This window comes from Cuculus canorus, chromosome 18 (genome assembly GCF_017976375.1).
Source record: "Cuculus canorus isolate bCucCan1 chromosome 18, bCucCan1.pri, whole genome shotgun sequence".
Taxonomy (NCBI): domain Eukaryota; kingdom Metazoa; phylum Chordata; class Aves; order Cuculiformes; family Cuculidae; genus Cuculus; species Cuculus canorus.
The window spans coordinates 151,144-175,945 of NC_071418.1; the positions used below are offsets into that span (position 1 = coordinate 151,144).

The 24,802-nt window shown below is 55.9% G+C and overlaps 1 protein-coding gene across 2 annotated transcripts; it reads right to left on the reverse strand.

Moving 5' to 3' along the window:
* Positions 1–462: 462 nt before the first annotated feature.
* RNF157 (ring finger protein 157) lies at positions 463–24,514 on the reverse strand. Of its 2 annotated transcripts, XM_054083180.1 has the most exons (20): positions 24,163–24,514; positions 18,939–19,057; positions 14,723–14,811; positions 14,040–14,186; positions 13,432–13,549; positions 13,251–13,317; positions 13,052–13,095; positions 12,590–12,637; positions 12,271–12,342; positions 11,545–11,704; positions 11,255–11,367; positions 10,669–10,907; positions 10,475–10,583; positions 10,165–10,276; positions 9,483–9,679; positions 9,280–9,345; positions 8,905–8,953; positions 7,271–7,381; positions 3,548–3,588; positions 463–3,097 (listed from the first exon to the last, which is right to left on the reverse strand). In XM_054083180.1, the coding sequence occupies exons 1-19, from the start codon at positions 24,488–24,490 to the stop codon at positions 3,548–3,550; spliced, it is 2,229 nt and encodes a 742-aa protein (XP_053939155.1). In that variant the 5' UTR covers positions 24,491–24,514; the 3' UTR covers positions 463–3,097. The 2 variants fall into 2 exon arrangements, with proteins under 2 accessions (XP_053939155.1, XP_053939154.1); XM_054083179.1 differs by lacking the exon at positions 3,548–3,588.
* Between the last annotated feature and the right edge of the window lie 288 nt (positions 24,515–24,802).

Genomic DNA, 24,802 nt, shown 5'->3' on the forward strand with positions numbered 1-24,802 from the left:
ATGAAACCAACTTATACCCCTCCCCATCACCTTCAAGGCATCAGCTCCCAGCACAAGTTTTCTTCCCCAGCACTGGAGGGATTTCTCCTGCACAAGCACCTAGCTCCTTCGTGCTCCTGATCTCCAGTCCCCCTCTAGGTGCCCTCATCCATCCCAGCACCACCAGGGGCCACAGAGCCTGTGTCACCCACCTGGCCACCGGCACCCCACACCAAGGAGATGATGCTGCCCCAGGCCAAGACTATTCCTGAAGCGGTTCTGTTTGCATTTGCACCTTCTTCATCCTGGCAGGGCTTGGAGGAGGCAGGATTTAGGATGGCTGGGTAATGCGGGTTGGAAGGGAACTTGTAGCAGATTTGAAGCCTCTGGGCTGTTTTTTGTAGGTTTCCATGCACCGAGCCCCCAAGACCTCAGCCGCCCTTATCTTGTAACCACAAAATGCCTCTGGAAACTTTGTCAACATAAGATGCCCTTTATTAAACATACTCTTAAAATCCAAAACATGCTCAAAGCAAAGTTGTTAAGCAGCAATCTGGTTTCTTTCCTTAAATCCCTGATAGGTGGATCACCGGAACAACAGGCTACCCTGTGAGACCAGGGCCTTTCACCCCACAGTGCCAGCACTGACAGCTCAGCCCATCCCTTGTCCATTCTGGGTGGCCGAGGATGGCACTGGTGTCATCCACACCCAAATCCCACCTCTCCTGTGCCATGGCAGAAGATACACCCATGAAGCAGCATGCTGCTCAGCCACAGCATCCTCCTGCCTCCTCTCCATTGCACTGTGCTCCCCAGCAGCCATGGTCTCTCCAAGCAAGGGGCAGGTGCCTGCACATGGCTGTCCTGGTCTGCAGCCACCCTGTGAGCTTGCTTGGCCATTCCTTGCAGCTCTGGGAACCCACAGCCTGAAGCAGCTGGAAAACACTCCTGGTCACCTCCTGAACAAGGACCTGACTATTCTGCCCTTATCTGCTGGCACTTACAAGCACCGCCACAGCCCTACATTGTGATGCCCAGCTAGGCCTGGAGACTTCTCATTGTTTCATTTGAAACCACGAGGAAGGTTGGATTTTGGTAGACAAACCACTCCTGGATCATCAGCCTGATTTCTTCTTCCCCTGCCCATGCCAGAGGGTGGGGGAGCAGCCAGTCTCTTGTGGCCCCCTAGTTTTCTCAGCTCTGCATGATGGTGAACCCCCAAAAGCTTCGCTGTGTCTGGTGCAGTGCTGCTGGCTCCTCAGGGCCAGGACACCCAAACCCATGAGTTGCCTCACCACAACACCGGGCAGTTGTGTCCCCACGGAGGGATGCAGCATGTCCCCAAATGGGGCGCTCACCCCCCCCCACCCACTCCAGCCCTCCCTGCTGTTAGCATCTCCTGTCCCACAGACAACGGTTCAGGGATGTCACCCCCACATCAAGCATCCATACCTGGCTTCCCAGGGAGAAATTTGGAAGCTGTTGAGCTCACAGCAGATACAGTGGGGTGCCAGCCCAGAAGAGGGAGCCGCAGGGCGGCAGGACCCACACGGGGGGCCACGGAGCAAGCAGCTACCACGGCCCTGGCTGTTAGGCAGGCAGAGAAAACACACCCCAGGTCCATAGAGCTTCATCCCCATTAAGGAGCTATAGTCATCAGCATAGCCCGTGTTCCACCATGAGGATGGGTGGTTGGGACCTGCTCCTGGCACACACCCTGCAGCTGCCGTGGGACATTGCTTTCACTGGATGAACATCTCCATCCTAAGGTAGCCCTGACATATGTTTTTCTCCTGCAAGGAGAAGATGGCCTTTACTATCACATCTGTGTTGGGAGCTCTCCCCTGGCTTGTGCTGCTGAGAAAACGAGGAGGGCTCAGCCTCTCGCCCTGGGCTGACCCAAACAGCTTCAGAGCTTGCTAGATTGGGATGCTGCATCTGATGCTTTCCAAAACAGCTTCTGACTGGCCCTGATGCTCTCTAGAGTGGAACTTGACCTCTGCCAATGGATCCATCAGGTCCTCGAGGTCTGCAGCTGCATCCCTACCTCATCAGTGTCCCTGTGTGTTTGTCCCCTTGAGCAAAACCTGCTTAAGCTGTCAGCCCAGCGCTGGCCGTAACGATGGGTATGTAGGGGTGAGGGGGCAGATCCTGCACTCTTATCCACCCCCTGCTACAAAGTGCAATGGACAGGGCAGGAGGATTGGGACAGAGGGGTGACGCTTTTGGCACTTGTTCCAGAGAGAGGGCACAGCCCAGAGCCCCAAGCTCACAGTGGGGCGGAAGACAGTAAGATTAAACTAGTGATGCCCTGGGGGCTAGTGACAGGGAGGGGACCAGGTTCCCTGCCCACCCCTGCCACCCTGCTCCATCCCTGGGGAAAAGCAATCTCATGGACCCAGCCCAAGAGCCCACATGCCACCTGGAAGGAGAGTGGCGACAAGGGGAGCTGGGTGGGCACCATCATTGCCAGTGCCTTAATAGGGGCAGTCCATGGCATGGTGTAGGGACCTCCCATGGCACAGCGGGGTCATGCGCCAGCAAGCTTAGAGGGGGCCAGCCCCCCAGTGAAGGTCACCGGCTCATGCACCAAGGTCACGAATGCCAATACTTATCCTTAATGTGCACCCATGGGCACCCTCTTCCCACCGCCCCACTCCAGCCACGTCCCAGGATGCCCTTTGTGGGGTGATCCCATCCTATCTGACTACATAATGGAAGAGAGGACCCTGGGTGTGTGAGATGGTCAGGGGCAGGAGGGGACCCCAACCTGTCCCTCTTGGGGCTGGAGGTTGGGAATGTGCTGATAGGGGGCTCTAAGGTGACACAGTTCTCAGCCTCTCTCTGCACAGAGGAGGACAGAGAGGAAAAGTCGAGGTTACCACCTTTTCTTTTGAAAATCAGTCCTCCTACAGCCAAGGGATGGAGTTGGCGATGCCCATGGTGCCCGGACGCCAGAGTCCTTCTGGGCAGGCAGGTGGACGCGTGCCTCGACTGAGGCTGAGCCCTCACACGGGCAGGGCGGCTGCTGCCTGCTCCAGGTCTGGGGTGCCAGGGGGGCAGTAGTGCTGGGGTGCCTGCCATGGGAGCCCCACGTTGTTGTTGGCTGCCTCCACGCCTGGTGGAAGAAAACCAGGGGTTAGGGGCTCCCAAAGCCCACTATGCAGTTGAGCATCTTCCCAGAGCTGATGCAATTCAGTCTACCCTAGTAACACCCATCTCCCCAGCCCCACTTTGGATTTTGGCTGCAGCGAGGGCTGGTGAGCACTTGCACTTACCTCTCTGAGCTGGGGGAACCCTTTAAGCCCCTAATTTCTTGGGAATGCTGAGGGAAATACCATGGCTGGGCTTTAATAACCCAGATGGACAGGGGCTACCTCTGCCCTCCCATGCCCAGTGAGAGGCCACATGCGGATGCCCCACAAGGGCTGCAGATTAAGTACTAAGGATGTCACCCTGGCCAAGACAGCGAAGAGACAGCCAGCAGTGCTGGGGTGAGGGGTGCCAACCCACCACCTCCCCCAGGTGATGAGGCGCGAGGCAGGTGCAGTCCCTGGGAGTCTCATACCTATTCCTCAATGTTAATGGGGCAGGAGTCCGGCACGGCGGCTGCGTGACAGGAGAGACCAGAAGGCACATGGTGAAGGTGGGAGCGGAGGCAGCACAGGGGCACACATGCGAGCAAGCAAACGGGACAACCGTGCAGGGTGGGGGTTGCTCCCTGCCTGCAGACAGTCTGAAAACCACCATCAGACACGGTGCAAGGGGGCTGTGATGTGTGGTGCCCTCCGCCCCGGGTTTCATGCCAAGGAGAACAAAGGGGTGGGCACACTTGCAGCACTGGGGAGCTGGGTCCCCACACGCCTCCCCCTCAGTCTGCAGGCTCCTGGTTCAGGCAGCACCCTCCAGCCAGGGCCGGGTGACGGGCAGGGCTGGAGACATGCTTGCCTATGGCTTTTATCCCACCACCCAAGTGATCGGGGGCTACGTGGTGCCCTTAGGAAGGAAGTGAATCCCTAAAGCAAAGCAGCTGCTTCCACCAGCAAGGTTAAGCCCAGGGCAGCTCCCAACTGGGAGAACTGTGTAAAGGAACCCCAAGGGGAAGGGCAAGTGCTGAGGCTTTCCTAGAGAGGGAGCAACAACAATCTGCTGCCTGCTGATTTATGGGAAGTGACAGCTGCCGTTTTAACTGGCTTTTCATGGTGGGCTCAGGCTGGAGACTGAGATATGTTAAGTCTGCAGGTCCCAGAGGGAATAGATAATTAAACCGGACCACAGATACACTCCCCACCCCCCAGACACGCACAATGAAATGCCATTAAGAGCGTGATGTTGCATAAGTCACTGCAGTGCTCTGGTGCAGAGACCCAGCTCGGCTCAGTGCACCCTTGGGAGTGGTGAGAGACCCACAGGAGTGGGACTGGGGACAGCAGGACATGGTCCAGCCTCATGGCCCCACGCCCACCCACCTCTTCTCCCCGCGGGCTGCAGCTGTTAGCAGCCACCAGACCTGTCCTGCAGAGCATCACCGTGAAACTCAACCGGCTTGACTGCACTGCTGCGATATCACTTACAGCTCAGCTCATCCGCAGGTTTAAACCGGCAAAAGCCCTTGGAGGATTTCAGCTCTTTTACCACCTCTGACACAGAAGATCCCCAGCCCTCCCCACCTTGCTGCCAGGCTTTTTTGGCAGACACCTTCCCCCAGTTTCTTTCCAACACTGCTTCTGGCACCCTGTCCCTGGCAGAGACTGCAGCCAGAAGATGCTTTGAGCCATGGGGATAGCCCCCATAACCTGCTACACACCTTGGTGCACCTTGAGATCCACTTAACACCTGCAGGCATGTATCCTTATTTAAACCTTGTGTCCTAAAATCCCTGGGACACGGCCTTTCAACTCCTCTCAAAGCCTTTTCCCATTGCACTGAAATCTGCAGAGATTTCACAACAGTGCTGGGGATGAGCGCATACTTTTCCACTTTGAGGAACCAAGTCCCCTGCCCTCATCCATTACAGAAAGGGCAAAAATGAACCCATGGATCTGATCATGGCAAAACCTCCACATGAGAGAAATGGAGGAAGGAATAATAATAATAATGAAAAAAAAAATCTCTAGTCAAGGTGATTTACTTTTAAGCTTTGGAGAAAATAGCACCTGTCCCCAAAGTAAAAGTCTGCCCTATTCTTGCCAGCCCCATGGAAGCAGTTACATCCAGACCTGTGAGAAGCCTCTGCCAAAATCGACTTTTTCAGTGCATGCAAACCATCCCTGTGACTGCAATCTAGCACCACAAGTATCAAATTGTGCCTCAAATCATCTCCATCACAAGCAGACATCACAAAGAGTCCCAGTAGCAAGTGGCTGCTAACAGGGAGCAGACAGGGCCAGGGAAGGAAGGAGCTGCCCTTAGCCTAACGAACAAAACCAACATTGCAAAACACCAATTGTGACCAGGAAACAACCAACCAGTCATTACAGCTTTGTGGGGCGGCTGCTTCCCACCAGGTCCCCAGGCTCTCCCTAGCACCCCGGGCAACTTTCCTCTGATCCTGTTAAGGCAGAGCTCAGCATCCCTGGAGTTATTCCCTCCAGCCCCTCTGCCGTACCCAGGGGACTGTGGGCAGCCTTGAAGCCCCTGCTCTGCACCTCCTCTGTTCCCAGCGTGAGCAGCAGCCTCTCGCTTTTTCCAGCAAATGCTGTGGCCAGATCACCCCTCTCATGCAGGTGGCAGCATGGCTCCCTGCCACGGGCTCCAAGCAGTGCAGCTGCCGGATTCATGGACAGACACGGTGGCCAAAGGATGGAGAGTGTATCCTTGGCTGGGCTCAGCCCAGGGGCCAGATTCTGCACCCTGGACCAGGCAAGGGATGAGACCGCCACAGTCCTTGCAGCAGAGCAAGAGTTTGGCCCCAAGCCAGGGCCATTTGGGCTGTAAAGCTCCCCCTTCCTCATTGTCCCCTTGGCACAACTGAGGGGAACGTGGGCAGGGGTGGCTCTTGCGGACGCCATGACTGGGGGATGCTTTGCTAGGACCAACAGCAAAGGCAGGGGTGAAGCTGGGACACCCACAGCCCCCTCCCCAGCCCCTCTGGGCTGGCAGCGCTCAGCCAGGTGCTTCTGGAGGGTAATGGAGGGGACATAGAGCATTTGTGGCAGGCATCTTTTCCTCCCCAAGAGCCTCAGCTGAGCTTCTCCAGTGCAGAAACTACCAGGAACAAGTGAGGCAGCAGGAGAGGAAGCTTTCCAGGAGGAGAATGGGGGGGCAGAAAAGACTTTCCCCTCCCAAAGGGGCTAGGCTGGTTTCACTCACCCTCCCAGCTCTCCCAATGTGGGTCTGGGACCTGCCATAAATTTAGCAGAAGGGGCAAGGTAGGGGTAGAGTTGCTTTCAGCTTGTTCACAAATGTATTGATGGAGACCTAAACCCTCAGAGGGCTTCATCTCGGCTTCCCCCCCAGCTCTTGTTTCTCCCACTCTCTGGGCTGATGGAGAGGAGCCTACAGCACTGGGCAGGGTCTCCAACCCTCTGACCCCTTGGCCCGCACAGGAACCAGGGGTCACCAATACATTTGTCACCTTTGGGCAACTCTGGGCAAGGAGGGGACACAAGCGTGGGCTGAGAAAATCGTGTTGGCACAGAGCGAACATGAACTTTCACAGAGAAATGAGCCCAGGAGGGAAAAAGAGATGGAGAGAAGGCAGGAGGAAACAGAAGAAAAGTGGAAGGAGAGTGGGAGACAAAGCATGGGGAAATGGAAAAGAGGGATGAGCTGCAGGGCTCTACAGAAGGCCAATTAGACCTCGTGCCCCATCTTCTCAGCCTTGGGGGAAGAGGAGCGGGAGGCAGGCAGACCCTACGGCAAAGCTGAAGCAGCTGTGACACATATTCCAACCCAAAATACTGCTGTGCCCACCACAAGTCTGGACCAGGCTTTAGTGGTGTCACACAACTGCCTTCTCAAGAAGGGCTGGTGCCCCCCTGGGATGCCAGCAGTCCCTGGCCAAGGGACAAAGTCGGCCAGCAAAGCAAGTCTGTAATCCCCCACGAACATCCCAGTGGGGACAGGTCACCCTGCCCTATGGCTGCTGAGTGGCGAGGTGCCTGGTGCTCAGCCCTGCAGGGAGACAGGTGGTGGGGTGCAGCTGGGACAGCCTAGTGGGGGTGGGCATAGTGGTAGCAATGATGAGGATCGTGATGGGAGAGGACAGATGCAAAGGCCCGGGGTGATGCAGGGAAGAGCAGAACTGTCCCCCCCATCCCAAGTTCATGTTCAGCAGACGGCCACTCACCAGGTAAGCAGGCCTCAGAGCACAGTTTATTGTCCAGCGCTTTCACGTGTGCGATGCCCAAGTCATTGTTATTGTCACACCTCAGACCGAGGAAAGCGCCTGTCCTCGGGCCTGGAAGGGAGTTAAGGCAGTTAACGCCGTGGCTTGGTGCTGGGGCTTGCCTTTTTAGCGGTGGGGTGTGGGATTTCTGGGTCTCTTCCTTTCCCCTCCCCACCCTCTTTCAGAAAAAAAAAAGATAAAAATGATGCATCTAGATGGGATTAGGTGAAAAGCGGACAATAATGCCTGAGCATGGTCCCAGCTGATCCCTTCCTTGCACCAGCTGCATCGGAGGGCAGCAAACCAGCAACAATATGGTGATGGGCACCAGCACGCATGAACTGCAACCTGCTCCCCCACTGCCTGCCTGGGGTTCAACCAAACCTTCCCCCCAGCATGTCTGAGCACTCCCTGATCAGCAGAGTCGGGCTGCAGTGGCACCTGTCACCTCCCACTGAAGCCTCTCCGGCACCATCACTGCACATGATGCAGGGATGCAGGGATGCCAGGAGGAGGCAGCAACTGGATGCATGGGGCAAAAGAAGCTGTAGCCAAGCTTTGCAGGGCAGATGGAGGCTTTCGGGGCTGAGGGAAGTAACTCTGCTTCTCAGCATCACCTGTACAAGAGATCATCCCCCAGGTTGCTACCTGCATCCATCAGATACACGCACCTAAACATCAGGAGGGATGTTCCCAAATCAGCTAGTAGCCCTGCTGAGAAGGGTCGCAGGACCATGTCCTAAGGAGAAGGGCCATTCTGCTCCCAGAGGTGTTAGGATGCCCATGGATGTCTGCTACAGCCCCTAGTTGTCATATTTGAGTTTCCCCATCAGCAAGAGTCTCCCTGCATGGCAGAGAGCAGGTTTCAAGGATAGGTATTCCTGCTTGCAGCTCAGCTGAGTGTCCAGGTTGGACACGGGAACTGTATTGATATATTTTTGCCGACTAGAGACTTGCGAACATGAAACGGGGCACACTAGGGGCCTCCTTATCACCCAAAAGAAATCCAAGGCAGCTGATGGCTGACAGCACAGTGGTGACTATGCCTTCCCTTGGCTATTTGAGTGCAAGGGAGGAGACAAGAAGAGACTTCAATGCGCATGTGTTGGCTTGTGAAAGAACACTGAGGACAAGCCAAAAAAAAATTAGGAAAGCATTCCAGAGGGAAAAGTTTTGCAACCCCTTCCTACGGGAACCCGCCCAGATAGGGGTCCCTAAGGTGAAGACTTTCAGAGATGCAAGTAAAGACCTTCTTGGAGAATAAAAAAACACAGAGAAGCCTCTTTTGCACTGGCCTGCTGGAAACACTATCAGATCCTGCACACCAGCCATTGCTTGCTCCACACCCTCCTCGCTGGGTTCTCTGTGACCCACGGACTTCCCCAACCCACTGGTGTTTAACAAACTCATGGGTGGCCCTGCTTTGACAGATGCTTTCTCAGCCCTGGTGCCTGCAGTCACCTAGGGCTCCCCGCGATGGCAGCTGGCAGGCAGGGGAGCTGGGGCCAGCACACCATCAGCCACTTGCTCGGCTGCGACTGACCAGTGACTCCGAACCGAAAGCAGGGGGACAACAATGACCCGGGGCCCTTTACCGTCTTCCTGCATGGGAGAGGCATCCTCATCCTCCAGCATGTCGTTGCCCTGTGGCACAGGTGAGAGGCAGCAAGCATTAGCAGCCCTGTGGCATCCCAGCCCCATGACGGGATCTGTCCCTGGGTCCCTTTGGGGCAACATCCCTAGCCCACCCCAGGGAGTGCCCATGGACCAGGAAGATGAGCCTGGGATGGAGGACATCCCACCCCATCCATCCCCAGGCAGCCCCTTCCCCATCCCAGCCCTGAGGGGATGCAGTAACGGCTGCCCTGCTTCTCCCTCTGCAGGCACCCAGACCCGGGCATAACCGAGGCCCCTTTGCCATGCCAGGCGGCACTCTGGCTCCCAGCCCTGCGCGGGGTGGTTACAGTTACCTCAGCATCACGCTCCTCTGCGGAGATGCTGACAAAGTTTAAATCTGGGGACTCCACAGGTGTTGACTGCAGGAAGGTGGGAAAGATGGAAAAGAAAAAAAAAAGAAAGTCTGGTGCGAGTGGCTTCAGAGAAGTCACATCCCATGGGGAAGTTCTTGGACCTGGAGGTTATGGATGCCATCAACAAATGCCCCAGCCCCTACCTCTCCGTCGGAGGTCATGGCGCTAGCAGCCACGGGCAAGGGGAGCATGTTCCCCTCTTCTTCCTCTTCCTCCTCTGTGCCAGGAGCGATATAGGAGCCGGACATGGAGGACACCGTGTCGGTACTGAGCTGAGAGTGCTGGCTCTGGGAGGAGGCCATGGACATGACGGACTGAGCTAGGCTGCTGCTGATGGGCTCTAGGGGAGAGTGAGGGCTGAGTCGGGCCACCGGACCACACCAGCACAACAGTGTGAGTCGCAGCACAGCACCAAATAATTAAAAATGGAGCCAATGAGGAGGAGCGGGACACAGAGCCAGGACACACTGCATGCCACATATAGCTGTGATGAGTGGGAGGCTGCCAGCATTGGGTCCCTGGGGCTCACAGCACCCCATCTCTGGGTCTATGGAATGATGAAGCAGAGGCAATTGGCACCCCCATGCCTCCCATCTCTGGGTCTATGGGTGATGAAGCATGGGTGACTGGCACCCTCGTGCCGTCCATCTTCAGATCTATGGGTGATGAAACAGAGATGACACCCTGGGGCTTTATGCAGTATCTGTGGCAGGGTAGAAAGCGGCGAGGAAAACCCCCTCCACACCCCCTTGCCGCAGGATGGATCTGAGAGCATGATCCCAGTCTCCTGCCTTGCCAGCACCTGTGAACTCCACTGCACCATACCTTCTGGGGATGAGATGGTGGAAGAGAGGGGAGTCCCAGTGCACGAGGACTGGTCAATGGCTCCTGAAGATGACAGGGTGAGGTTTTCACTCTCTGGTGTCACACCACATTCCTGGAAGAAGAGCCCATAGGAAGGATGGGATGAGGGATACTGATCAAGGATGCATCTGTCTGCCCTCGGCATCTTTATGGATGGAAGAAGAACCAAGAGGGGCAAACCCCAGCCAGACCCTCTGGTCCCAAGCTGCTTCCAAACCTGCTGCCCTCTGGTGCCTCAGCTCATCACCAGTGTGTTTTAGTGAGCCCTCACCTCCTCGTGCCGGGCAGGGGATCTTCTCCTGGAGACCCTCGGCTCTGACTCGGTGCACGACTTCTCATCCTCCTCTTCAGGCAGAATAGAAGAGTTCTGTGAGGCAGACCTGTGCAGAGTGGGGAAAGCAGAGGGCTGCAGCCTTCAGACCTCTTCATACTTCCTTGGGTCCCCACACCAACCCTGATACTCACTTGGAGAGGCTCTTCTTCAGCCTAAGACCCGGCGGTCCGCAGTCAGGGAGGCGTTCAAGGGGTGAGAGGGCCCGCAGCGGAGGCAGGGGCCCGTCGCTGCCATGGGAGGGCAGGGTCCCTGCGCCTGGGGGGTCTCCCAGCGCCCGCAGTGGCAGGGTGGCTGGTGAAGGCGTCAGCGGCCCATTGAGGGCCTCCAGCAGCGACACCACCTCATACCCTGGAGGGATGTTCTCTGAGGACTGTGGAGAGAGGGAAACAAGGTAAGGGAGTCCCATGTCACTGCCCCAGCTCATCCCTGCTCCCAACAGGATCAAGATGCCCTGGGGAGAAGCCAAACCCCAGAGAACTGACAAACTCCCTGCACAAATGAAAGCCCAAAATTCATGGTCTTTCCACCCAACAGAAAGCCCTTTTTTTGCAATATTAAACCTTGTATTTTTTGCAAGACCCATTTGCGTTAAATAAATAAACCAGGGCCCCAGGAAGCACATGCATCCCTAAATCATCCTGGGTCCCAGCACCATGGGGTGGAGGGGGATGGGGTCCCACAGCTGCCCGGGTGGGTCGGGCTCAACCAGGCACTGACCGAGTGCTCCTCGGAGTCAGAGGTCTGCGAGGCGATGATAGGGTTGAAGCTCGTGGGTGAGAGGGGACCCAGCTTTTTCCTCATGGCTCGTATTTGAAGCAAAGCTCGGAAAGCTGCAGCAGCGAGGAAGAAGGGTGGGGTGAAAACTGGGTGCCATAAGGAGACCTCCTCCAAAATGCCACTCCATTTCCCAGGAGGGGCATCCCCATACTGCACAGCGCCACTGCACATGGGGCTGGAGGAACCCAAAAAGCCAAGGATGGGAGAGGTGAGCCCCTCCCAGTCCTTACGCAGCCTGCAGATGGGGCAGTTGTTGGCCTGGTATCGCAGGGTGTCAGCGCAGGTGTTGCAAAGACAGAGGTGGCGGCAGGGCAGGATGAGGGTGTCCCGGACGTCCGAGAGGCAGACGACACACTCAGCACTGTTATCGCTTACCTCGTCCTCAGCCACCTGCCTCACGGGAGAGATGGGAATTGCTTAGCCTTGGGGTCCCCAGCCGGCACAGCATGAGGGTGGGCGCCCTAAAATACCTGCTGGGTGCCGTGAGAGCTTGCTGCAGGATCCTGCCTGTGTCCCTGGCCTACCTGCCCTTGAAACACAGCCCTGGGACCTTATCTCTCCCCTTTTGGAGGCTGGAAGACAAGGCTGCAGCCATCAAGGCACACCACAAAGATTCATCCTCCACTCCAACTTTTACATACATACATATAGCAGAGCGGGAGGCATGTCCCATGCTTCAAGCCCCACAGTGCTCTCCTAAACCAGCAAGATCCAGTCACCACTATCCCAAAGGATCACAAAGGATGGGGAAAGAATGCTCAATCCTTCACCTTTTTGGCTCTGGCAATGTTGATGCCAATGCAAAGTACACCCAAATGCCTGCACTGTCCCAGCTCTGTGCTGTGCTGCAAACTCATGCCCAGAGCATGTTTTAATGGCTGTACCCATGCTAGGAGAAGGAGCTAGGAGATGAGGGAAGACCTGCAGGATGGAGGCTGTGGGATAAAGGCATGTACCTTAGAGTCCTGTGTGTTGTACTTGTTCTCAATGCCGTAGATCTCCTGCAGAAGGTAGCTTACACCATCCACCTGCAACCCCCGTGGGGAAGAAGTGAGAAGCGGAGGCATGGTTTTCTCAGCCACCATAGCTCCCAGTCCAGCCCTCTTTGCCCACAGTTTCTCTTTGCATTGATACACTCAAAATTGCTGGTGGTCCCAAAGGTCCCTGGGAGGCAGGAGGAGGGCAGGGGCAGGTTGTTACCCACACCACAGGGTTTGCTGCTCCCTGAAAGCCCTTTGTCACCTTTCACCGCCTCGGGGACACCCAGACACTCACCACTTGCTTCTGCTTGAGTGGCTTCACGCAGAAGGTGCCGTCGCTGTGCTAGATGGAGAAGAGCACATGGGTAGGCACAAGGGCTGAGCACCTCAAGGACCACTATGCTTGAGTACTCACTCACCCTGTAGATCTTGTCGCACCCACCTCACTCCCAACCCGTCCATTTTACAACAATTCTGTTTTTCTCCTGACCACCCAGTACCAGGCAGGTGTGGAATGTCACACACATCACAAGGCTGGAGAGTTGATGGAACAAGGAAGATGGAGTTGAGACCAAATACCTCAAAATTAGGTGCTTAAAATCAAGGATTTGGCTGATATTCATAGAATTTCAGGAGAAGCTCCAAAATAGCCCCAGCTCAACAGCACCATCCCGAGCCCTGCAGTGTTTCTCCAGGGTCTTGTACTCAGTGGGTGAGGGTGTGGGACTGGGGAGGACTGCCCCAGCTTGACACTTACCTTCTCAAAGGTAGCAAGCAGCACATGGCAGTGCCCAGCATGCTCTGCAAAACACAAAGGGACAGGCAGGGTTCAAGGATCACACAGGGCCATGACAGCAGTAAGGAGAATGGGAAGGCTCTGCTCAGTTGGTGCAAGGGCTGGTACCACTCTGCCAGCTACTGGGAAAGCCCAAGCCAGCAAGAAACCCCCTCCTTACCCTCTCCTTCATCCACGACCACGTGCACCACCATGGGGTACACCTCCCGGTCAAGGTCAAAGCCCAGCTGGAGAGAGACAAAAGGAGAGCCTTGGTGAGATAAAGCAGCAATGGAAGCTTTATCCCACAACCATAACCGTATCCAATCCCGCGGTCAATGCCATGGGCCAGTGGGACTCACCTCCTCCTCACTCCACCCAGAGGGGTCAACAGTGTGGGAGGGCATGCAGAACTGCTGGCACACCCCTCGCTTGTAGTGCACCGTCTCCGACTGCAGGCTGTTATCCCTGGGAATGTAGCTGGTCCACATGGAGAGAATAGGGTCAGTGGCACCACGGGTATCCCATACTCCTCCCAGTCCTCCGGCTCATGGAAATGCCAGGAAGATGGGAGAGAGAGGGATCACTCCTTGCCTCCAATCCTGAATGCCTATTGGGACTGAGGTAAGAAGTCCTATAAAGGGCTAAAATAATCCACAGGGACAAAATAACCCCACAGCACTCAACATGGGACAGGGACAACCCCACAGCCAGCCTGGTGGCTACTGGGAGGTGCAGTGATGGGGCTGGCAGAGATGTGGCAGTGGCATCCGGTGAAGGTGAGGAGTCCCCCTCCAGCCCCAGCACCACCAGCAGCTGCCTCCTGCCCTCAGGAAGGGAGATGCTCTGAGAAGGAGAGGCTCCATATCTATCAACAGAGCCCTGCATCTTGGCTGTGAGAACACGCTCCACTTGGGAGACACAGGCCAGGCTGGGGAGGGGTGACACAAACCAGGCTGGGTGTCCTCACCTCACCACTCCATTGTGAAACTCCTCGCTCGCCTGGTAGTAGATGGTTATGGCCACGCGGGCATCAGTGTCAAAGGTGAACTCCACATTGTAGTGCACCTTGGCTTTGCTGACTTCTTCCCCTGGGGTCTTCACCTCCTCCGAGCACCTGGGGAGCACAGAGGGGCTGGGAGACAGGCTCCCACCAGGGATGCCTCAGAATGCCCCAGAACTGTTCCCCTGGCATGAGGCTGCCCTTGGCATCATTGGCTCCAAAACAGGTTGCCCCCCTCCACCAGCAGAAACTGAGAAACACCAGGAGGGCCCAGGGTTAAGCCTGCAGGCTGGGAAGCGCTGCAGGCAGATTTCAGCTGTAATCCCAAACCTCCCATTCCAGCTGCAATGCCCAGCCTCCCTTCAACAAAGCCTTTGGAAAGTGGGGAAGGAAGAAAAAGCAAAGCACTTCAAAAGCAGAACTAAGCTTCTTTAATCCTGTGGTGGAGTCAGCACAGCCACTGCCTGCTCTCAGGAAGGTCACCCACGCTGGGAGGGGAAGGGACAGATTTGGACAGCGGTGGCTCATCCCCCTCCATCCATCCGTGCTGAGACAAAAGCATCCCTGTGGTCAGCATCTCCAAGGAGCATCCAGCTGTACTCTTCCCTCCCCATGGCTCATGGCCTTGTCCTTCTCCCTGTGGGACTCACTTGACAAGTCGCAGTGTGTCCTTGCGGATGTTGATCAAGCTCCTGAGGGTCTTCACAGGTTCCTGAGGAGGCGGAGCAGCGTAAGGGAACTAGGACAAGAGGGACACCCGTGAAATTAGACGCACACGGAGGGAGGGAGGGTTACAGCAGTCATATCCCCACATGTCCCAGTGACCCATCTCCAACCTGACCCACTATACATAGGGATCCGGGGTGGGCTGTGCATTCTGGTGGGTGTTGAGCACCCACATCTCACGCTGGCACTTGGGTACTAGGCAGTGTCATGACAGGGACATCCCTTCACAAAAAACAAGCCTGAAAGCCCTTGCAGGGGACAGTTTCACTGGTGGGGTAGGGGGCAAACAGAGAGAGGCTGTTTTTTGTTCGTTCGTCCGGAGCGACATGGCGCACAGAGCAGCCAGACAGGCACTGGTCTATTTTTAGGCCCCTAATGCAGCACAGAGCTGCTGGATGAGGCTGGGAAGGGTGAGGCTGGAGCTTCCTCCCTGCCCACCAGCCAAGAGATAGACACATGTCCCTGTTTTCTCCCAAAGATGGATGGGATTTGGGTAGTACGGTCTCCGCCAGACTCATGCTCGGAGTGGGGAACCAACAGGACAGCCAGGCAGGCAGCACCAGTACAAGCGAGAGGTCTCATGCCATCCTCCAAGTTGACCTTGTCCTTCCTGTCCACCTTCACAGAGGTTCTACAGGACTTGCTAGGGAGAAGGGACATGGTGGCAGCAGGGGGACACACCCTCCTTGCCACCACAGCTACCCACAGGAGACGAAGGACAGCAAGCAAGGGACATGGTATCCATCTCCCCTCTCTCTGTCTCCCAGGTAGGTAGGGAGAGTGCCAGGAAGGGATCAGCCCCTCTGAGGCAATGATGTGTTGAGGAGACAGAGGCTTACACCAGAATTAATGCCCAGCTCATTGGTGAGTTGTCACCACATGCAAGGGGACAGCCAGAGCCAGGAGGGCATCAGGTGCCATCAGCAGATGCTCGTAAGAGCCAAAGAGCTCTATTGCTACCTGGGGAGCGAGAATAAGTAACCAAGCCAGGCCGCTGGGATCCCTTTGTCCCCCATACCGCCCTCAGCCTAGAGTGGGATTGGGGGTCTCAGGGATGGTGAGGCACCTGCTGAATCCTGATATGGAGGGGACAAGATCCAATTGCACATGCCCTGCAGGGAGCCAGGTGCCTGTTTCCTGTGTCCCTGGCGCCCTCACGTGGGAAAGCCGTTGTCACCTTCCCCATTCCCAAAGTCACCATCACCCTCCCTGCCCCAGAGCGCTGCAGAGTGGGATAGACTGGGCTGCACAACTGCCCTGGCTGGGGACCTGTGCAGAGCTCAGTGGGATGGGATGGGACGGGATGGGATGAGATGGGCAGCTGCCAGAACCAGGCCTGCCCCATCCCCACTCTGTCAGTTGGGCATCACCCACTGTGTCTTACCACCCCACAGCTCTGGTCCCACAGGTGGCACTGAAATGGATGGCATGAGGCCCTTTGACGACTAGTCCACAGCATTTTGGAATTGTCACCCTCTCCTCCCCTCAGGGAGGAGAAAAAGGTGACTGAGTCATTAATATGGTATTAATGAGATTTTTAAGGACTGATGAGCACTAAACAGACATCTGCAGAATGGCCTGTTGCAGCTGGAAGCAAGTGAGAAAAGGCCGTGGAGCTGAGCCACGTCACAACATGCTCTGCCATGTCAGGATACATCCTCTGCTATCAAATTAATGAAGCAATCCAATTTTGCTCATTTGTACCATGCCTAGCCAAGACATACCCAAACAAGCCTGTGGCAAGCAGCAAAGCCCACCCAGACAGGCACAGCGCCCATGAGTGCAAGCTCCCTCCCACCACAGCACCGAGGGATGGGCAATGTAGTAGAGAGAAGCAGGCAGCAGAGTCCCCTGGGTGCAGCCTGCAAGGGCAGGATGGGGAAGCGCCACAGGCAAATCTCTTGCTGCAGAAAACACTTTGCCGTCACCATTGGGCTCTTTCACAACCCACACCTGGGCTGATTTTGGGGGAGAGGTCAGGGGTTTTTTTGAATGAAATTTTGCAAGCCAGATTTGCATCTCCTTAATTTAATCAAGCTGAAAAACAACAGAAAAAACCTCACTGCAATTGCTACCAATCTGTCTGGGCAGGGAAAACCAGCAGCACGTTTCAACAGTCTCTGGCTTTCCCAGAATGCCCCATGCTCTCCGGGTGCTGCAGCCAGCTTCTCTCCTTGTCAGTCACCTTGCAGAGGTGTCCCAGCACAGTGGCTATTTAAACCTGCAATGGCCTTCACAGCCCCTTGGGAACCCACCTCAAGCTGGAAAATCCAGATTATCATGTATCCATAGAGGGGAGAGTCTGCACAGCCTCCAGGTGTTCTGTACACCCCCTTGGCAAGCAGCACTGTTAATAGCTCAGCCAATGCACTTAGCTCAGAGAGGACTTGGGGGACAATTTTTCCAAAATCTCCAAGGAATCCAAACTAAATCACCCATCAAAAAGCACTGGCCATCTCTGACGATTCCAGCCCAGCCAGGGCTCTCACAACAGGCCAGAACGCAAAAGCGTCACAGCCAAGAAGCACCAGGACAGGTCTCAGATGTGGCACCAGAGAGACCTGGACACAGGCTTGGGCCAGAAACAAGTTAGGACCTCCTGGACCCTCTCTAAGCCACAGAACTGGCCTGACCTGAAAGCCCAGCCCTGAAACACTCCCCGTTCTCCAGAGAGGTGGGACCTCAGTCACAGCTCTGCAGACCAGGGTAATTAAACCAGAGCAATGCAATTTAGTTTGCAACGCTATATTAATTCTTTCTCCTGTTCCCAAGCTGTTTCTTTACATTCCCTGCTGCTTTTGCTGTTGGGATGTCTGACACAGTAACTCCTTGCTGTGCCGTTTACAGGCTTTTACTGTAATCAAGATTACTCCACGCTTTCTGCTGGAGAGAGAACCCCAGTGCTCACTTTTCATTTTCAGGGGAAGCGCGCAGATGGAAAGAAAGGTACTGGCTTTGCCCATCCAACACTCACGGGTTTTGGGGGCTGCTCCTGCCCTTGGCTCTACCAGAATACCTGCTCTGGCACAGCTCTGAGGCCAATGCTTCACTGCTGAAGGACCGTATGATGCTGCCAAAACGCTGCTGAAGCTGATTCCAAGGAGGAAACACAAATAGGACTGGCAGCAGCCCTGCCAGCCCAAAACAGAACAAGCAGCATTCAAGAGCTGGGCCATTAGCATCAGGCAAATTTCTCTTGGCTCAACAGAAAAGCTTTGGTGCCTTTTAATTCCTCACCTTGATTTTTTTTTTTTATTACTTGACCCCCACATTGCTTCAGCTGATGCTGAGGAGCCACCCTGCTGAGATGCACCCAGAAGATCAGGGGACGATCGGGAGACATTACCCCCACAGCTGAAACTTCACTTTGGTGACAGCCCTGCTCTCATTTCCTCCCTTTCAAAAGGCAGCAAGCAGAAGAAACAGCTCAGGCACCATGGGGCCAGGGAACTCCTTTGCAGCTGTTTCCCCATGCCCTTGGACTAGCCAGACCCAGCAGCACCCAATACTGTGAAACTCATCGGTGCTGCCCAAAGCCCCCATCACGTCTTGCTTTTACCCTCTTTTTTTTTTTTTTTTTTTGCCAGGGCTTGGGGAATATTTCTGCCTGCTCCTGTCCAAGCTACGCTGTTCTGCAGCACATCAGCACCATTCCCAGCATATTCCCCCACCACGTGCCATCTTGGCTGACAAAAATACATTGAGGTCCAATGGCCCACAACATGGGTATAGCACATAGTGGCACCCAAGGGCAGAGATCACGCAATTGCCTGGTCTGTTCCCAATCACTTGCAAAGCTATTCACCCCTTTACAACTCAAATTTGGCAGCAAGATGAGAGATACAGCAATAACATTATGTTGCTTTGGAGCGCACATACATGGGCAGACAGCCTGAGAGGAGATCCAGATTAGTCCTTGATGGAAGACAGGCTGCAGCAAATAGTCAGCCCTTATACTAGACATCAGAGAATCCAGTTGGGCCACCCCAGGTGTGCTTGGATGGTTCTGCCTTTGGCATGTGAAAGCCAGCAGCCTCATGCCATGTACCTCCATGACAGACACAGTCACGATCACTTTGGGAAAGGGTATTTCCGGCCCCCGTTTCTCCCCCCAGCCCCATGTCCCGCCTCTGTGCCCACCACCACAGGACGGTTCCCCAGGAAGTTGAGGTCACTGTTCTCGCCAAAGAGGTAACCCTCAGGGTGCGTGGAGTCAAACTTCTCGCCGCCCATGATGAAGTGGTTGGCAAAGTAGCTCCCTGGAAAGAAAACACAGACCATTTGAGTGGAGGGGGAGGACAGGGCTTCAATCAGGCGACAGAGCCACACAAAACCACTGGATCAATGGCTCAGAGGTGGCTTCATCACCAGGGTCACCTTGCTGGGAGCCTTTTGGGTTGTGCTTGTGCACTGCCAGCCTCCAGGCAGGCAGAGGGAAAGATGGAGGTAGCCAAGAAGCAACCCTTTCCGGCTGTCTTCTGCCTGCCTGCCTTGCCCTCCCCTTTCTCTGTGCACATCCTCCTGCTGTCAGCAATTCTGGTCCTGCTCGGCTGCCGTGACAGCCAAAGCCCAAGCAGAGAGTGCTGCAATGGAGAGAGGCAAATGCTGCTCCATCCAGCAGGATTTAACGGGAGCAGATTTACACTCTGGGGTTCAGCTGTCTGCCTCCTTGAGTGCAGCACCTGCTCTGCTTTCCCAGCCTAGGAAATCCCTGTGAGCCCCAGCCTAGCCTGAGCCACCCAAGGTCACCCCAACCTCCATCCATCCCTGTGTGGGCAGGGGCAGCTGAATCCTGGTCTGCGAGCAGGAAGGAAAGACAGGAGACAGCTCCAGGGCCAGCAGAGCAGGAGAGCCACACTAATACTTTGTATAAACATCAGCTAATTTCCCAAGGAGGCAAGAGAGGCAGCAGTCACAGCCCATCCTGCCAGAGCACAAAATGCCCTAGGAGTCCCCAGGGAGCCAGGCTGGCTTCCTACACTCCCATCTATGCTGCTGGAAAGGAGCAGCACAGACTAGGCATGCAGCTCTTGAAAAGAGCTGGGCTCCTCCTGCCCAGAACCCAGCATCACAGATCTCTTGTGCCATTCAAGGCAGGGTGTCCACAGGCAGACACTCACTCAGGCTAGCTGCAGCCACTGGCAGGTAAGCAGTCCAATCACAACTGAACTGAGTTCTGTGAGTTCTCAGCCCACAGCCCTAGGAAGGGCTCAACTGCAGGAGGGAGGATTGGGGTGGATGGGGGGGGGGGCAGGGGGCAGGGGCAGTAGACCCTCCAGGAGGTCTACTAAACATTTGGGGACCGCAGATGAAAGAGATCAAGCCTATGTTGCAGCTTTGCTTGTGGGGACTCATGACAGAGTTTGCAGTTACCTCCCAGCAGATGCAGACTGCCCAGGGCTGGATCAGGCCTTAATACTGCATTTAAAAACCAAAATCAAACCCAAAGCTCACAGGAGAAAGAGAAGAGGGGATCTAATGTCGTGGCAGGAGGGACAAGTGGGGCCGTACAGCTTCACCCAAAGGCCCTACCACGCAGGGATGCCCAGATGCGGTGTGCCTGCTAGCAAACACTGACCATCAATTATTGATACCTGCTGCTTTCTGGTCCCATTTTCCATGTACATAATTTATAGGCAGCTCCTCAGGGAAGGACACAACCACGTGAATAAAACCCAAGAGCAAGGTGCCTTCAGAGCTGCCGGCAGCAGCAAAGATAGGAGAGAAAGGGGCCATTGGAAGATTTTCCTGGCACTAACTTTGGCTGAAAGCAGAAGATGCAAAAAAAAAAAAAAATATATTTAAATCTGCAGAAAGCATTTCCTCGCACTGGAAGAAGCTGGAAAATGGAGCACAGGCTCTCGGCAATGGCCACATCTATGGTTTGATGGGTGCTAGGCGCTCTCACAGGATGGGCAGAGGAGTCAAGGACCACGCTGCCATCACCCAGCCTCTCTGCTGGCGGTTGGGAGCACCCTTGTGTGCTTCTGGCTCCCAGCGCACACCACGTATGGCCCAGGGACTTCAGCTCTTTGCAGCAGACAGCACTGGCCCCATGCTCTCTCCCAGGGAAGGTCCTCCAAAAACTTTGCCATGAACAACTGCTTCAGGTTGTGCTAGGCTCTGTCCAGGAAGCACCAGCACAGGAAAGCCTGGGGCATCAGCAGGACCGTGCCAGCCCCACTGGTGGCAGTGACCCCACAGGCACAGCCAGGTGGCAGAGGAAGAAAGCATCTTTCCAGCAACAGCCACCTTATTATCAGCTAATTATAAATCCTTAACCAATGCCCGCTCCCGGGGAAGGAAAGCCTGTCAAGGACAGTCACATCGCCGCAGGAAAGCTGAGCTATAATGAGATGTTAAACTTCACAGGCCAGCAAGCATGTGGGAAGGGCCGAACAGAACAGCTGCTGGAAAGGAGGAATAAAACCAAACTGCCTTGTGTTCCTGACAAACAAATTATGTATTGCGCTCCCACTGGCACTGTCACATGGGACATATCTGGCACCAGCTGATGCTGATAACACTCTCAGCCCCTTTTCACCATGAGTGCCAGGGATGCCACCTTGCCCAGATGCTCTGAGATGGCAGAGGACCCCTTGGGGGCAGACCTTGGAGCATGATGTTGCCATGCCTGTGGCTCTGGTACACGCTGGCTCACATTCTGCATTGTTCCCTGAGCCATCACTGCCCTGCTGGGGTCTGGCTCAGCTCTGGTAACACAGCCTCTGGCTCTTGAATGACAGAGCCCTAATGTTTCAACAGCGTCACAGCCCAGCTCTCCAAAGCGGCTAAAATAGAAAAGCTCATTTTAAGTCCATCTGCATGCTTCCGGAGAGGGAAGCACCAGGTTTTGCACAGCCTGTGGTCAGCCCAGTGGCTGTGGCACAGGGTGTGGGGACACCCGGCAGTAGTGGGTGCCAGCACAAGGCACTGTGGTGGGTATGGCACTGTCTGGGTGAAGCCCAGGCTGGTTAAAAGGCACCATGTGCTTCTGCCATGGGGTGTCCCATCACTGGCTGGTGAACTGGCACACTGTGGCTTATTTAATACAGCACTCTAAAGCAGGCAGCCAGAACCAGCAGCAGCAGAGGTGAAGCCAAATCCCAGCAGCAGCACTGTTCCCTGTGCTATGATAGTACCAGCACTATGGGGTTGTGCCCCCTGGGACTGCGGTGTCACTGCCTGGTTAACACCATTATGGCTGTTCCCAGCCGGGGCCCCACTAACAGTCTCTCCCATGCGCTTAGAGGGGAGCTCTGTACTGACCTCAGCCAGGAACAAGGGGCTGAAACCTGGGGACTTGCCCTGAAAGCCATCCCACTAGCCAGGCAGCAGGGTCCATAAAACAGCACCCGCTTGCTCTCCCACCCACCATCTCTGCCAGCATGAGCTTAAGATTCACTGAAGAAAGCTCGAGCTTTTGCTTCATAACATTGTCTTAACTAATCCCATTTGCACCCTGCCTTGAGGGGATAGGACCCCCAGAATGGGAAACAGGGATGGTTGATGGGGACAAGATGCAGCTGTCCCATTCCCATAGGCAGCACCATCCATCCCAGGTGAGCCTGCAACTGAACAGCCAAAATCATGTCCAGAGACAGAGGGAAATGCCTCAGGATCCTGTGAGATGACTCCAGGGCCACACATCCAAAGCTGGTGGGTGTTACCCGGAAGCCTTGGAAGCAGGAGAAGCACTGCCACTGCAGAGGAATCTGCTCAACTGACTGGCACATCCTCCCCTGCCTCATTCTAGGCTGCTGGCAGCACTGAAGGCAAATCCCCTCTCAGATTAAAAGCAAAAGGGCCATAATCTATCACAGACACCAACCTGCCCTCATCCCAGTGCAGATGGCCATGTCACCTGGGCACTTCCTGCCCCTGAGGACCCTAGGCAGCTCTGGGACAGCTCCCTCCAGCTCTGTCCAGGCATCATTGGTGGGGTCAGCATGGCTGAGCACACCTGAAAGCTCCCGTTTCTCCCCGAAAGCTGTAGTTAAGCATCAGCCTGGTGTCCTCTGCCAGCTGAGATGAGTTTGGAAGTGCTCAGCTAAGTGCGCTCACCCCCACCCAGAGCAGGGCACAGGACTGGCACTCTTCACCCCTTCTACCTCAGATATTTCCAGAGCCCCTAAATAGGATGCAGTTCCAAGACAAAACTCCTTATTGCACAAAGCCATGACCCCTGCAGAGAGCAAATCCACAGATGGGGTCGTGGAGCTTTGGCTGGCATCAAGGTGACAGCAGCCTTGAAACCACATAAAAGAGGGAGCTGGAGGAGCCCTGTAGAGGAGAACAGGGTGCCAAGAATGGGATATCTCCACTTCACAGCACCCCAGTTAACCTCCGCTGCTGCAGGTGTGCCAGCCAGCTGTGCAACTGATTTTAGACTAGAATTTTTTTAAGAAGCCAAGAACAGCTTTTCAGGACAAGAGTAGGGCTTGTGTTGACTGTAATTCTTCCGCAGGAGGTCTTTATTTGTAATTAGTGAGTATTTTGTCACAGCACTAGTCATCCAAGCCTTTACGTTATCCTATTAACTACCAAAATAGTTAGCTATTAATAATATTCAGTGCCGCAAGGTTCCTGTGACAGTCCCCACACACGTACATGGTATTCTCACGCATCACCCACTGGTATTGGAGCTTTGGGGGCTCTGAAGCACTACCCACCCAAGGGCCGAACTCCATCGCCTCTCCCCACTGCAGCCGCCGCATTGACCCCTCCTCCCCGACATCCGCTCAGCCCGGCCCTTTGCAGGCAAAACCCTTTGCAGAGGCACTGAGGGGAGGGATGGATTTTCCAAGGTCACACACAAGGTTTAAGGCAGGACTGGATTCGGGAGCAGCAGCAACAGCACTGACGAGCCTCGGGGCAGGGCGAAGAGCAGGTGGAGGTGAAGTCTCCCCATGGTACGAGCCGGGTTGCTGCTGTGGGGCAGGGCCCTGGGAAGGAGGGATCCGTTCCAATCCCTCCCACTCCAGCTTCCCTCATCCTCCCGGGAATTTAAACCCAGGCTTTTCGCGAGCAAACAACACCAGAAAGACAAAAAGAGCTCCAGCCTTCCCAAAACGGCGCCGCAGCGCACGAGTACACCTAATAATATCATTAAAGTCGCATCAACTCAGCCAAGTTTGGGAGCCAGGTCTGGCTGGGAAAGAGGCACCCGGAGCAAGGGCGACCCCGCCCCTGCGGCGCCGCACGGACCCCGGTGCCCAGCACCCCACCTGCGTTTTTCAGCCCCCCCTCCCGCGCGGTCAGGGTTCGCTCCGGGCATCCCCGGCGGTACCAAGGTCGTGCCCGGTGCCCGGTCCCCAGTCCCCGCTCCCCCGCCACAGGGACGCGGGACCCCTCGGGCGCTCACCCGATTTCGGGGGGTATCTGTAGACGGAATTAGCGGGGATGTCCACCTCCTCCACCCCTGCGTTCTGCCGGCTGGTCAGAGCCCCCATGGCCGGGCCGGGCTCAGCGGGCGGGATGCGGCGGGGCGCCCTCCCGCCCGGGACCGGCGCCGGGACGGGGGCTGGCGGCGGCCCCCTCCCGCAGCATCCTCCGCTCTGCGCTGCGCCCGGCACCGCCTCCGCGCCAGCGCCGGGGCTGCGCCACTGCGGGGCGGGGCGCGGCGGCACGGCACGGCGCGGGGTGCTGCCCCTCGCCCCGGGGTCGCCCGTCCCGGGGTCTCCCAGCCGCATAGCAGGGCCCTCCCAGAAGTGTCACCTACTTGTCCTCCCCCAGCTTCCCGTGGCCACCCCGCTTCTTCCGGTACTGCTCACAGGTCCCGTTTGCCATCACCTGCCCCCTGTGCACCCTCATCTGCACCTCCCAGTCACACACCCCCGTGACACCAGCCCACTCCGCTGTCCTCACCAATATCACCGTCCTCCCACCCTTGCCCCCAGTCCGGTGACACTGAGCAGGAACCCCACCACAGAGACCCCTAGCCTGGACCCTCCAGGCTCGCTCCCAGCATGGCCTCTCTGCCGCTGAACCACCCCTAACAGGTC